Genomic DNA, 15380 nt, shown 5'->3' on the forward strand with positions numbered 1-15380 from the left:
GCCTTCACGAAGAAGTGCACGGGTTCCCCGGGATGCTTGGCAGCGTCGATTGCATGCACTGGCAATGGAAGAATTGCCTGGTGGCGTGGAAGGGATCGTACACGAGCGGCCACAAAGGCACCCACCCCACCGTTATACTCGAGGCCGTCGCCGACTACAGGCTATGGATCTGGCATGCGTACTTCGGGGTCCCCGGCTCGAACAACGACATAAACGTGCTCCACCAATCCGACCTCTTCGCCGAAGTTTTGGATGGTAAAGCGCCGGCCATCAACTTCACCGCTAACAACCGGCGCTATAAAATGGGGTACTATCTTGCCGACGACATCTACCCGAAGTGGCCAACCTTCGTGAAGACGTGCACTAGGCCTGTGAACGCAAAGCAGACGCTTTTTGCCCAGAAGCAGGAGGCTGCTCGGAAGGATGTGGAGCGGGCGTTCGGGGTTCTCCAAGCGCGCTTCAACATTATCAAAGCCCCGACTCGTACGTGGTTCATGGAGAGCATGGTCGACATCATGTATACGTGCATAATCTTGCACAACATGATTGTCCAAGACGAAGGACCCGAGGTAGGAAATTGGTTCGACCCTGAAGCCCCCGGAAGCTCAACAACCGCAAGTAGTCCGCCTCGAAGTGGAGTGCATCCGTCTATAAAAGAACGGTTGTCTATTCGGGCAAGGACACGTGATTCTACCGCCCAGGCCCAACTCCAAGATGATCTAATGGAGCACATTTGGGCAAACTTTGGCGGAGGAAATTAAATTATATATTTTTAATTTTTTTAGGATTTTTAATTATGTTTTTTAATTTTTTTCGAATTTTATGTTGTAATGTTATTTTATTTTTAATGAAGTTTGTTTTTTATTAATTGAATATGTTGGAAAAAAATAAAAAAAATGAAATTGAATGAATAGTAATTTAAGGGACGGTTAAGGGACGGATAAGTGACGGAAGGTTGCAGGTTTCGTCCCTTAGTTAAGGGATGAAGTAAAAAATTATAGTGAAGTCCGTGATTAGTAATTTAAGGGACGGTTTAGTGACATCGCATTGGATGACCTAAATAAATATAAATGGGAGTTGGCTGAGCAGTCAATCTCCAGCTTAAAAGTAAAAACATTATATTCATTCCTTAAAAGTCAAGCAACCAACACTCACCACCACCAAATTCCCTTTCACCCTTTTTCCAATTCCTTCCCTCAAATTTTGACAATTCCACACAAAAATCCCCAATTCCAATCACACATACCAACTGCTGATGATCAATTCATCATCCATGGACCCGTTTGGCGAGCTCGGCGTCGACATTTCTCCCTCGGAGCTCCGGGAAACCGCTTACGAAATCCTCGTCGGAGCGTGCCGGAGCTCCGCCTCCGGGAAGCGCCTCACTTACGTCTCCAGCTCGAATTCGAAGGAGAGGAGTCAGCAGCCGCCGCAGAGGTCCGCTGCCAGCAAAGTGAAGAAGGCTCTGGGCCTCAAGTCGAAGAAGAAGATGAAGAAAAGCGGCGGCGAGGATGAATTGGATAAGAAGAGTGTTGGCGAGCTCATGAGGGTTCAGATGAGGGTTTCGGAGCAGACCGATTCTAGAGTCCGACGTGGCTTCTTGCGATTGGCTGCCGGTCAGGTTGGAATTCAATTTTAATCTCTTCAAATCAGTACTACTCTCTTTTTCTCTAATCTTGCAAACAACTATGATCATTGCTTCATCTATCTATCTTGCTAATCAAGTGTTTACTAAGATGAATTGAATTTTGGAGAGCTAGTTTTGCTTGGTTCACATCTAAATTGGAAGGTAGGATCAGTGATTCTACCAATATGGATAAAAAATGCTCAATCTCTAAAAAATGCTAAATGCTCAATCATGAAAAGTAAACACCCCAAGGGTAGCTGTTATGGTGTATTTAGTTTTGTTTGTGAGGATTATGTAAAAGCCGTATAATGAATTGAAGTTGAATATGCAACCGTGTATCTTGATCTTTGCTTGATTATCTCTTGTTTGCAGCTCGGAAAGCGTATTGAGTCAATGGTTCTGCCGTTGGAGCTGCTGCAGCATTTCAGGTCCTCAGATTTCGCTAGTGAACGGGAGTACGAGGCATGGCAGAGAAGAAACTTAAAAATCCTCGAAGCAGGACTGCTTATCCACCCGCACGTGCCTCTTGACAAATCACTTACTGCCCCTCAACGTCTTCGGCATATCCTACGTGCTGCGTCTGATAAACCTATTGATACAAGCAAGCACAGTGAATCGATGCTTGTTCTCTGCAACATTGTCACCTCTCTTGCTTGCAGATCATTTGATGGTTCTACATCTGATATTTGCCATTGGGCTGATGGAATTCCACTAAATCTCCATCTTTATAAGATACTGATAGAATCCTGCTTTGATGTAAATGACGAGACATCAGTTGTTGAAGAACTTGATGATGTATTGGATCAAGTAAAGAAGACCTGGGGGATCCTTGGGATAGATCAGATGTTTCACAATCTCTGTTTTATGTGGGTTTTATTCCGCCAGTATGTTGCTACGGGTGAAACTGAAAACGACCTTCTCTTTGCCGTTGATCATATAATGGTGGAAGTGGTCGAGGATGTCAACCTAGCTCATGATCCTAAATACTCAAAGATCTTAACTTCGACACTAAAATTGATACTAGATTGGGCAGAAAAGAGACTTGGTCGATACCATGAATTTTTTCATAGGGTTAACACAGATGTAATGCAAAGTGTTTTGACCATTGGGGTATCAGCAGCGACCGTATTGGTGGATATATCTCATGAATATGGCAAGAAGATGAAGGAAGGTGATGTGGCATGCAGCAGGGTTGATGCACATATAAGGTCGTCAGTGTGCAATACCTTTTCTGAGGCAAGTATTTGGAATATTTTTATTGACAAATTTTTATTATAATGCTTACAACAAATTAGAGCTCTTTCTAGGGAAAAAAATAAATAGGATGCACGCCAATATGGCTTAGTTCTTCAAGTTTCAATTCTTCATAATTTACCTTTGTACTCTAGATTTTATATTGTTACATCACATTATAGTTAAATTTACCACATCTCCTCACCATTTTCTTAAAACCCGTGCAAGTAAAATTTTCTATAATTTTGGGGGATGAGGGAGTATTAGCTAATGACTGTAGAAATTTTAGGATACAAACAATTCATAGATTACAATGTCTTATAACAATAAAGTGAGTATTGGTTGAATTATTCAAATATTACAATTAGTTATTCCAATTATCATGGGTAGTATCTAGTAGAAAGGACATGTATTTGTTTATCTTCAGTTAATATGTTAATTGCTCCCTTAATTATCATTTTTCAAGTTTTTATATACAAACTCCGAATTGGGAATTCTCAAGTATTTTTTTAAATAATTAATGTTATTGCTGAGTTATGGCCATTCTGGAAATAAATTGGAGTAGATATTGAATAAGGATTTTGATATCTCAAGTAAATCGGGAAACAAAGATTATGGGCTCTGTTCTTTTGACATGTGAACTTTTTATTATTTTGTTTGTGTCATTATATGGACTCAGACTCTTATTTGCTCCACCTGAAGACAGGAAAGAGAGAAGCTCATTGCAAGCAGGAAGTCCTCTAAGAATCAGCAAAGTCATCTCCCTCTTCTTTGCATTCTAGCCCAAAATGTTTGTGACATTGCATTCAATGAGAAGGAAATATATAGTCCTATACTGAAAAGATGGCACCCTCATGCCACAAGTGTAGCTGTCGCTACTCTGCATGCTTGCTATGCAAAAGAGCTCAAGAAATTTGTTTCCAATATAAATGAATTAAACCCTGAAGCAATACAAGTTCTGCTAGCTGCGGAAAAACTTGAAAAAGATCTAGTGGAAATGGCAGTTGCTGATTCATTGGACAGTGAAGATGGTGGAAAGTCAACCATTCAGGAGATGGCTCCTTACGAAGCTCAGGCTGTGATTACCAACTTAGTGAAATCTTGGATACAGACTAGACTCGACAGGCTAAGGGAATGGGTCGACAGAAATTTGCAACAAGAGGTACCTTTTCTCTACATCTGCTTGATTATAATAGCCATAGGATGCATTGACTTGTTTATTTGCTTGTAGAACAACATATGCACAACAATAATATGCACTTTACGAAAGACAAACTGCAAAAACTGAAGCTCCAATTATTTGATTAGGGGCAAGGAGTTAGTGAAATGATATTGAATGACAAAATAAAAGGTGGATTTCAAATGCATTTGAATTACTCCAAAATGGTTTATGAAAATTATGAACCTCTAGAATAAACTTATCCAAACAACTTAAATACATTTATTATTTCTCATGTTTGTGCATATGTTCCTCTTCCATTTCACCCCTTGATGTCTCTCTCTTGATCCATGAGTTACATTCTTTTGGGTTAACGGAGTCATATGAACTAGGAAGTCTTCAGAATGTGCATGTTAGAGTGTAGGTGGAGTTATTAATAAAATTACTGGATCACTGAATAACAACTACCTCGAAGAGGGGTACAACCCTACAAGAATTTTTGTTTCAACAATGTAGCCCTAAACAATAATGATGTCAAAGATGTCAAAGCCAAAATTATAAATAACCATGTAACTGACTTAAAAACTTGAACCCCAAGTAAATAAGTTGGACCCGAAATAGAATCCTTTAATAATAATTAACAACTAGTAATAAAATGAAGTTGCATAAAATAAATAAATATTTTAGAATCATATTCCAGATTTTGTTGCTATCAATAACTTTACACATCAAAACAGCCTTGATCTCAAGGCTGGACAAAGTGATTAGTCTCTGGGCTAAAATCGGTTGCCGAGTGATTGTGTTCATCGGCATCTACTTGTCTCCTCTGAAAGCACGAAGCACATGGCTGGATTTTGTATCTCACCGAGGAGTGTGGAGATTACCAAGCGGTTGGCTGCTACGAAAGCAGTGGTATGGTTTTGCTGAGTCGTCGAGTAGGCGGGGCGGACAAGGATACTCTATACATGCTGGACATGGTTGAAATAGAGAACAACACATAGACCTAGATCTAGGGACAGTGAAGAGAGAATCAGGTGGTTTCCTGGTACCTTGTACCACGTTCCTGGCTATCCAAATGGCGACAAACATGTCAGAGAGTTCTTATCTTGCATCTGGTCAGGAAGAGCTTGTTGAAGCTCTGCAAACCCTTATGTACCGAGCTTCAACGAAATACAGCAACTGGGAACTCATGCTTCCAATTAGAAATGTAATGTTTCAGAAATCCAGTCTCACACGTAGTGTTGTCTCGTAGGCGTTGATAGCCTAATCATCACCAAAATGCTCCTCGAGAGTTGAGATCCATGTAGAATAGAATCCAATGGTTGTTGGCGAATGGTGGAGAATCCATTGGACCCTTCTGCAAACCCTTATGTACCGAGCTTCAACGAAATACAGCAACTGGGAACTCATGCTTCTAATTAGAAATGTAATGTTTCAGAAATCCAGTCTCACACGTAGTGTTGTCTCGTAGGCGTTGATAGCCTAATCATCACCAAAATGCTCCTCGAGAGTTGAGATCCATGTAGAATAGAATCCAATGGTTGTTGGCGAATGGTGGAGAATCCATTGGACCCAGGGCATGGCCATGCTGGACATAACGAATTAGCAATCAGAGCTAAATTCACCTTTGAATTGGATGAGTTTGAGGAACAAGAAATATTGATTAGCCCTAGCAATCCAAGGTAAGTAAGCTACCAAAGAATGACAAGTCTGTCGGAAACATTTCTTGTGGAGCCGTGGGGACTGCACAGAAGGAGGAGGTGTTGTAGCCATCGAATTTTGGTCAGGGGGAGCTATGGAGCACAAAGCAGAGGGCTGGTCAAGAGATGACAACATGGTCAAGATTTCCGAGATGAACGGTACCCCTCCAAGCCCGGACTCAATGGCAGTGTCCGAGGACTTCAAAACAAGAAAAGCTGCCTTGCAAGTGCGATATAGTGGTAGGTTAGATTATGAGATTGCTCTGCACCTCCAACAGGTGTTACAGGACCACCACTACCTTCTCTTACTGAAGAACACACTACAACAATGCTGTCCTATACAATGACAGTCCAAAAAGATGTCATACCCTATTTCATAAATGGCGATTTAAAGACCTGGCTCAAGTAAATAACTTGGAGCCAAATAAAACCTATTTTAAAAATAGTACTCCCTGTGGCCTATAGTAGATGTCACACTTTCCTTTTTAGTTTGTCCCACAAAAGATGTCACATTTCCTCTTTTGGAAAAAGTTCCCTCTCACATCAATTATAAAATTATATTTTCTCTCACCACTTAACACACAAAATAACATCTCCTAAAATCTCGTGCCATCTTCCAAGTGTGACATCTACTATCGGACGGAGGGAGTAGTAACTTGTAACTAATAGCATGACTATAAACTTAAAAAATAAATTTAAGGGTAAGTACCATTTAACAATCCAATGTTAACATAACCATATTGACAAATTAGGCCCTAACCTTTTAAACAGGTTCATAATAATGTCGGCTACCGTTATTGGGTTTGTTCTGCGTAGTTGGCGATTCGGAAATCCCATCAATTACATACGTGAATCCAACTCTCCAACAAAAGACGTGAATTCAAGCATCAAACAATGTTGATTTGGATTCTTTTAATTCCATGTTTGCCAACTAGGCAAAGATGACTCTAATTGAAAAAAATCGGAGTGGCAACTAGGAAAAATGGTCCAAATTAAGGTGATTAGGGCACAACTGAAAAAATTGGGGCTTGATTTGCTAATATGCTTATGTTAGAGAACATATGTGAAAAGTTGTAAATGTTGGAGTTTTAAATTATAAAGTCTTCATCCAGAAATTATTACTATCAGTGCATCAGTTGAATGCCTTCAACATCAAGCTTGATCACAAATCTGTAGAGAAAGTCTGATGAATAACCCGGAACATGATATACTATGGGATCAGGTGAGAAGGACATTCTGCACAATTGAGCTATAAACAATTTGAAGATACTAGAGAGTAGTGGCATTTGTCTAAGTTCATTTAGTGACTGCGTTGTCATCTATTGAGGAAGAACAAGCACTGGTGATAATGCTTAAGGAGATATTTAAGCACAAAATTATGAAATCTGTAATTAAGGAGGCATGAATCTGGGTTTTTCAGTTCTAGTTAAGACTATTAATGGAGCATGGTTGAAAAGAAGGGTTCTATTTGTTACATTTTGGTAAGTTTGTGTAAATGCTTTTACAGAGTTTCCTGCAGATAACATTCAAGTAAGAATGTGGTGTATACAATACACCTGAGAGGTTTGTATGCTCCTTGTTTCGTAGTCTTGGTGGAGTATTAATATGTTTCATGCTTTACCAATGGTGTATTCGAAGTTCCAAATATTTGACCTGCTTTTCTGTTGTATTGCTGTCTCAATACCTCTGAGAGGTTTGTATGCTCCTTGTTTCGTAGTCTTGGTGGAGTATTAATATGTTTCATGCTTTACCAATGGTGTATTTGAAGTTCCAAAATATTTGACCTGCTTTTCTGTCGTATTGCTGTCTTTTTTAATTGATAAATGAACAGAAATTTAAGAAGGTTGTTAGTTCTCTATTCATCATGTGTATGTCACAGTATTACCTTTCCCTTATTATGATGCTTATTCTCTCCCAGTTGGTAATAGGGAGCTTGACTGAGTATACTGAACAGAAGAATCGAGATACCTGGATGATGTTAACAACATTTTTCATCTCTCTCCACAGGACTGGAACCCTCAAGTAAATAAAGGGCGCTTCGCACCATCTGCTGTAGAAGTTCTACGGATTGTTGATGAGACTTTGGAAGCATTCTTTTTGCTTCCAATACCAATGCACCCAGTTTTGCTTCCCGAGTTGATTGGTGGTTTAGATAAATGCCTCCAGAAATATATCATAAAGGCAAAATCTGGATGTGGTACAGAAAAAACAATTCTATTTTATTCCTTAGTTCTTCCTATAGCTGCTGATCCTGAGCTATAATGCAGGTTCTCGTGTTTCTTTCATTCCGTCACTGCCAGCGTTAACCAGATGTGCTACCGGTTCAAAATTTAGGGCGTTTAAGAGGAAAGACCGGTCAATTTTGGGTCCAGGTAGGAAATCCCAGGTCTCTAACAGAGACGGAGACGATTCATTTAGCGTGCCACGGCAGTGTTTTCGCATTAACACTCTATACAACATCCGCAAAGAGCTGGAAGGCCTCGAGAGAAGGATGGTGGCCAATCTGAAAAACAGCGGATTTGCTCATGATGAAAATGCTGGAAATGGGAATTTTAGCCTCTCCGTAGCTTCGAGCATGGAAGGGATCCGGGAATTATCCGAGGCAATAGCATACAAAGTGGTTTTCCATGATCTGAGTTACCTTCTCAGTGACCACCTATATTTGGGGGAAGTTTCCTCATCCAGAATTGAGCCTTTCCTCGAGGAGCTGGAGCAGAATCTTGAAATAATATCAGTCACAGTCCACGATAGAATCCGGACACGCGTGATTATTGACGTGATGAAGGCTTCTTTCGAAGGATTCTTGCTGGTTCTGCTTGCTGGAGGACCTTCCCGTGCTTTCAGCATGCAGGATGCTCAGATGATAGACGAGGATTTCAAGGCTCTTAGCGATCTCTTCTGGTCGAATGGAGATGGTTTGCCGGCAGATGTGATTGATAAGGTCTCAGCTGCTGTGAAAGGAGTTCTCTCTCTTCTTGAAACCGGGACAGAGAGCCTTGTGGAGCAACTGAAACATGTGACTCGCGGCGGTGATGAAGTTTCGGTAGCCAAATGGAGGCCTCCTTTGCCTCCCACAACAGGCCAATGGAGTGCTAATGACCCAAACACAATTGTAAGAGTTCTGTGTCATCGCAATGATAAGATAGCATCAAAGTTTCTCAAGAAAACCTTCGACTTGCCTAAGAGAACTTGAGTCCATGGAAACACCAAGATGGCTGCTTTTTATGTGTGCTTTATTTTGTATAGCTTTAATACTTGTAAATTATTTTGATTTCTCTTTTCTTTCAATTTTCAGTGGAAACAAAGTGTGATGCGTGTGTTGTTGGTGACAATAGAGCCACACAATGAAATTAAATTATTAACATTATTCATTACAACCCCTTGCCTTGATAAACCACAACCATACACCATTGTCTTTTTTTTGTGATAGAAATTAATGTTAGCTTTTGGCCATCGGGGCTTTTGATCTTTCGATTCAGTGCAACATCATCGGGCATTGATATAACTCAAAAAATTTTAATTTTACATTTAAATTATTTTTCACAAAAAAATATAGTATCAAATTAAGTATAATTTGGAGAACTTTAATGAAATCCTAAGTGCATAGGTTTTATATAAAGAAATATGCATGTTCATTAGTAATATGACTGTTGTTAATATAATATCATCAAATTCAAACCTATACTAGTGGCGGACGTAGGATTTCAACTTTGGGGGGTCTAAATCACTTATTGACAGTTGCAAAGTATTTTTCGATATTACCTTACCATAAGTAGTTGTAGTAGGACTAAAGTTGTGAGATATATAGATTGTAGTAAATGAAAAATAATACAAGGGTTATGATAATAACTAGAGATACATATAATCATTATCGTTAAAAGTGACATCGACATTGAAGGAATCCGAATTGTTATGAATACTTATAATATCAACATGCATATATGACATATTTGTTTTTCATAATATTCAAATTTTTGAAAATGATTTATCTCGAGTGATAGTAATAAAGATAATAACTATTATGAGAATTGTTTTATTGCAAAGTGTGTGTAATTTAAAATTAATAGCTTGTCTATTTGGAAAAAATGGGAACTGTGTACAAAAACAGTGTTGTAACATGTGGAAAATGTGGGAGACCTTTGATGTGGACAAAAATAGTGTTGTAAACCCCAAATACATAAAGAGATATCTTGATTGCAAGCCTTTCAAGTGCTTTCTCTAGCCAATAAATAGGCTTGATCTTGGAGTGGAAGAAACACCACATCATACACTCTCTATTTTCTCTAGCTCTCTACATCATAATGTGCATCCTAGGAGCATTGTCTAGCTCGATTCTCGGAACTCCATCAAGTTCGTCGGTGCTTAATGGGTTTGAGGTGCTTCTACACGCTAGAAGGAAGTCGTTTTATCTTAGGGGACAATACTCCATTCCGTGAGCACTAGCCGGGGCGTAATTTTTCTTGCGGAAAGAGGGCATTCCTCGACCCGACTTATAGTTTGGTTTGTATTATTATATTTGTTGTAATTTCCATTCCACTTATTGTTATTATTTTCCTTTCGCATGTTCACTGCTTGAGTATTTTATCCCATTATTTCTAACAATTAGCTCCGTGGGAAGTGTTTATGTCGAAACATGGGGGTTTGAATGGATCCCACAAAGGTTTGGACAGACTGGCCGACTCCAAAAGTAATACGTGGTTTCCTCAGTTAGAGTGGATATTATCAACGATTTACCAAATGATATGGACATATTGTAGCTCCCTTGAACATCATGTTGAAGAAAGAAGATAGTAAAGAAGCCGATGAAGCTTTCTATTCATTTTTAAAAAGAATATGTGATGGAGTGAGACTGTATCACTATCAGGACGAGGGTTGGGATGGGAGTATGCAGGATCGACAGCGCATTACAAACTTCAGTGAGCACTTTTCTTGTCCAAATCAAATAGATGATGAAATTCAACACGGGAGGCCTTACATTGCACACCTCCAATCTAGAGAAGAAAAGACAAAGTTAGTTCTGACTGTAAATATCTGACGGCATAACAAGAAGTAATTAGAAGGTCGTCGAATGAATTCAATTGCAGCATATACACGAGTTGATCTGTTGAAGATATGTATTCACTCGGATGACCTAATATTACATAAACTAAACCACCTGCATATTCCATGCAGATGCAGTTAATATAATGCATGCAAGATTGATTTTAGTTATGGATTGGATACTATATGCATGACCCTAAAACCCATTATTTAAATAATAACTAAACCAGACTATACATCTTCTTAATCATACGGCTAAAATTGTTTCCTCTTTTTTTTCTTAATTTTTAAATGAGAATGGCAGTTTTGATCTTTGAATATAATAACTCACCTCTATAAGAAGATCAATTTCATTGAATATGAACACAATTTAGTATTGATATTGTATGTGTATTACATTGATATTGATCTGCTTCTTTAAAAATACGAAATTTAAAAAAAAAATCACATTTTGACATCAGAACATATGTAGGTGAGATCTCGTTAGAATCCTAATAAAATTATCTTTAATTTGATATAAGTTGTGCAAAATAATAATTTAAATTGAGATAGTTGTAATCATTTAAAATTTATAGATATTTTTTTAAAGTTAGTTATAATTAAGTTTTGGCCAATTAACATTAATATCCATAATTGACATTTTATGTGTAGTGTATTGATTGTATTGATACTCATGAATGAATGATTTTGTGTATTGATTTCATGATCTAATGGCTATCATTTAGTTGTTAGTTTTAGGATTGAGTTAGCTATATAACATACCGCTCTGTTATGCAGTTTAAAAGAATATTTAGAATTTTAGATAAATAAATATGTAGTGGGTAATAAGAAAAGATATAAAAGAATGAAAAAATTCTTTTAATTGATATAAAGACATAGGAGATAAATCATAGAGATATGGTGTATATATATTATGTATGGGTGGGGATCACTATGGTCAATAAGTAAAATTCTGTCAAACATCAAAGCATATCTCAGTCCTCTCGATATAAATTATTTTTTGGCAAAAATATATCAAATTAAAGGTAATTTTATAAGAATTCTAACGAGATCTCAATTGCATATGTTCCGACGACGTTCGGATGATGAAATTTGATGATTTTTATTTCAGTTTTCGTATATTTTGATAAGCAGATTTTTTTATCAATAAATATATAAAAAAATCTCAACATAATGCATGTAAAAATCTCAATATAATGCATATAAAATTTCAATAAAACTGTGTTGATATTTTCGTGTACTTGTGTTGAAATACTCATATTTAATACACGATATAAAAAAACACGAAATTTATGTATGATAACAGAATGACGATCTTACCATTTTGTTGATATTTTGTCTACTATTTATTGAAATTCGTAAGATTTAATTTCATCAACTCTTTTTAAAATCTAAGGATGGAGATTTGGTCTTGATTTTAGATTATAATGTTATAAGCAATATAAGAGGACCCAATTTTCCTAACCTTATTCTTTGGAATTTTGACCCTATTATTTATTTGAGAGAAGTCTTTATTTCTAGAATTTTAATTTAATTTGGGATATTTATCCAAATTAAACTATTTTATTCCTCTAATTGTCGACCCATAAACTCATCCCATATATGTGATTTTTGAAAATCACATGCTAATTAAGAGAAGAAATTGTTTTGTGGATTTAATTAAATTCATAAGTATACACTTTCGTTAATTTGATCCCAGTCAAATCTTGCCAAATCTTTTCATAATCCTAATTGAGCTAGGATTTGAATATTTCCATATGAGAATCTCCTCATAATTTTCGCCACTTATATATAAATATATTATATTCCATTGAAAAATTATTTATTTTGTGAGTTTGATAAGTTGTTTCTTCCCTAGGAAAGATTAACAATATTGGTATAGTATAACATTGATCAGATCCAACCGTGAGAAATTATTATTTATTCTTTCTACATAATATTGTATGCATGTTCATTTGATTATTTGATTATATGCCGCTTTAATAACCTAGCAAATCAAACTGTAGGGTCCGATTTAGCGTCGGACTTCGCAAGTCACCGAAGAAGTTGCCTCTACTAGAGATTACATCGACCAAAGTTCATTAAAACACAAGAGAATAATCAGAGAAGATGATCGACGAGCTCGTCAAAATACTAGAGTCAGGATGAGTAAGTAACTCACAAAAGAAATACACTCCCAATCGGACGGCTCATGCTCGTGATCCCCTGTTTAGTGACATGTGGCAACCATCGGTGAAGGTCAGGTAAGTAATGGCCAACACAATATTGGGCTATTAGGCCATCTCCAGTGGCTTTAAACCAGCAATAGCCCAGTCACAAACTCCTCATGCCATATCATCAGCACTAAAAATCTTTCTGCCACATCATCAGGACAAACAAATAGCTCAACAATAGTCCAGCAATAGCCTAGTCACATCACCCCTAATTATATAAAACAAATAATTGACAATCACACAAAATACGGAATTCGATATACGACACAGATATGAGAAAATTCAATAATATTATTTAAATAAAAAAAAATACAATAAAAAAATACACTAATTTTTAAAAAAATTATATTAAAAAAATACATTAATTTAAAAAAAATTACATTATTTTAAAAAAACACACGACCTCCGCCTCACTCCTCGTCTCGTCCCCCTCGCCACCGTCACCGTCGCCGCTGCCTCCGTATCCGCCGGAACCCCCCGGTCTTCAAATCGCCACGCATGCTCACGAGCATTGCGTGAAGAAAACTCTTCTCCTCGGGGTCCGTCGCCGTCCGCCATTCGGCTAACGTCTTGGCCATCTGAGCGCGCGTTTGTTGACGCGCGAAGAATTTGAGATCCTCTGTCGACTGGCCAAGGGGGGATGCCGACTGTACCTCCTAGGACCCCCCGGTGCCCCCCCTCGCCTCCCGTTGCGCCCGCCTTTGACCAACCGGGCGAGTTCAGCGAGCGAACGATGGCGGGGACGGGAGCTCCTCCGCATCATCGGGGAAGTCGTGGGAACCTCCGCTGCTGCCGCTGTAATCACCAGTATAGTTCAGTCGTTGCTTCTTCGGCCAGCCAGCGTCGACACCTGCCCGGAACTTCTCGGAGTCGTTCAGCACCTCGTAGCAGTTCCAGTAGGTGAACTCCTTATACAACTCGGGCTGGGGGAAGGCTTTCTCCGCTATCCTCCTGCAGTCATCCTCCGTTTGGCCACTGCTCTGCATGCGGAGGGCGTTGGCGTACAAGCCCGAAAATCGGGAGACCCCAACCCTGATACGGTCCCACCCCTTCAGGCACTCCTCCCCGGTGCGCGGCCTTCCCTCCGGGAAAAATCTCATGTAGGCTGCAATAATTTTGGCCCACATGTTGACGATCCTCTGATTGTTCAAAGTTAGAGGATCATCACAGACACTCACCCACCCCTTGGAAAGCGCGACGTTCTCCGCGTCCGTCCACTTCCTCCGCACCGAGGGGTCGTCCTCAACTAGCTGCGACGACTGGCCGACCCTCTTGTCATTCCCCTTGCCCTTTTTCTTTGCGGGGCCCCGATCCCGCCCTACTCACCCCGTTTGAACGGGAGTTTCCGGAACACCGAGAAGATCAAACCCCAACTCCTCTAAGGAGAAAGTCTCATATTGTGTGAACTGCGCCTCCATTGGGGTGGATGTGTGCGAAGAATCAGTCGAAAAATCAAAACCGGGGCGTTAGACTCCCCCCCCCCAGCGTCCCCTGCTTCGCCGGTACCCCTCCCGGCATCATCTGCATCCCGGGACCCCACCCCGGCATACTCCCCCCGGGTGCCATCCCGGGCATCATCTGCTGCCACGGGTACATGTTGTAGTACCCGGGCATCGGACCCCATCCACCTCCCACAGGTACCGGGGGAGTTTGAGACCCGCTCGTCACTAGAGTACCTTCGTTGATGTTCTCCATTTCGCGTTATTGATCTTGTACAGAAATTAAGATAGAGAGAGTACTCGTTAAAACAAGTGGTGTGAATGAAAATGATGTGCAAATCGCGTATATATAGTGTTTCGAATTTTTTTTAAAAAAAATTTAAATTCGCTCGCCGAACGCTTGCCGGTCCTGAGCCTGCAATGGCGGCGAGCGGACCGGCGAGCGCATCGGCGAGCGGACCGGCTAGCGCTCGCGAATCGGCCAGCGCTAGCCGATTTTTTCACCGAAATGGCGCTCGCCGGTTCCAATGGTTCGGCAAGCGGACCGGCGAGCGCCGAAAATCGGCTAGCCGGCCCGCTCGCTGCCATTGGAGATGCTCTTACACATTTCATTTGGGCTGAGCACTTAAATAATTAAGTCGAGCCCAGTAAGATAGGTCCACAATATTTAACAAATAGCTTAATCCTATAAATGAAACTATGTTTTAATTTGTAATATCGAATGTATAAAATTCAAAAATATGTAAAAATTATTTAAAATAGTATGCAAAAAATATTTTATTAAGCAATCCTGCCCGGCGAGATATGTCACACTTATAAATGACACATAATTTTTGGAGATACTACTATTCTTTAGAGTGTTAAGTGTAGAAAAAGAATAGTTCTCCCTATATCCCTTGTTAAGTATCCTTTATTAAGTGATTCATATTCCTTTTGTGGAATATTCTAAGCTAAGTGAGTCATTTCCAT

General features: G+C 39.4%; 1 protein-coding gene across 1 annotated transcript; it reads left to right on the forward strand.

The window, feature by feature from the left end:
• The first annotated feature begins 1116 nt into the window (after positions 1-1116).
• LOC121781925 (protein unc-13 homolog) lies at positions 1117-9116 on the forward strand. Its single transcript, XM_042179631.1, has 5 exons — positions 1117-1621; positions 2000-2863; positions 3567-4022; positions 7727-7916; positions 7987-9116. Exons 1-5 carry the CDS (start codon positions 1256-1258, stop codon positions 8910-8912), a joined length of 2802 nt encoding a protein of 933 aa, XP_042035565.1. The 5' UTR covers positions 1117-1255; the 3' UTR covers positions 8913-9116.
• The last annotated feature ends 6264 nt before the right edge of the window (positions 9117-15380 follow it).

Source organism: Salvia splendens, chromosome 20 (assembly GCF_004379255.2).
Source record: "Salvia splendens isolate huo1 chromosome 20, SspV2, whole genome shotgun sequence".
In the NCBI taxonomy this organism is placed as follows: domain Eukaryota; kingdom Viridiplantae; phylum Streptophyta; class Magnoliopsida; order Lamiales; family Lamiaceae; genus Salvia; species Salvia splendens.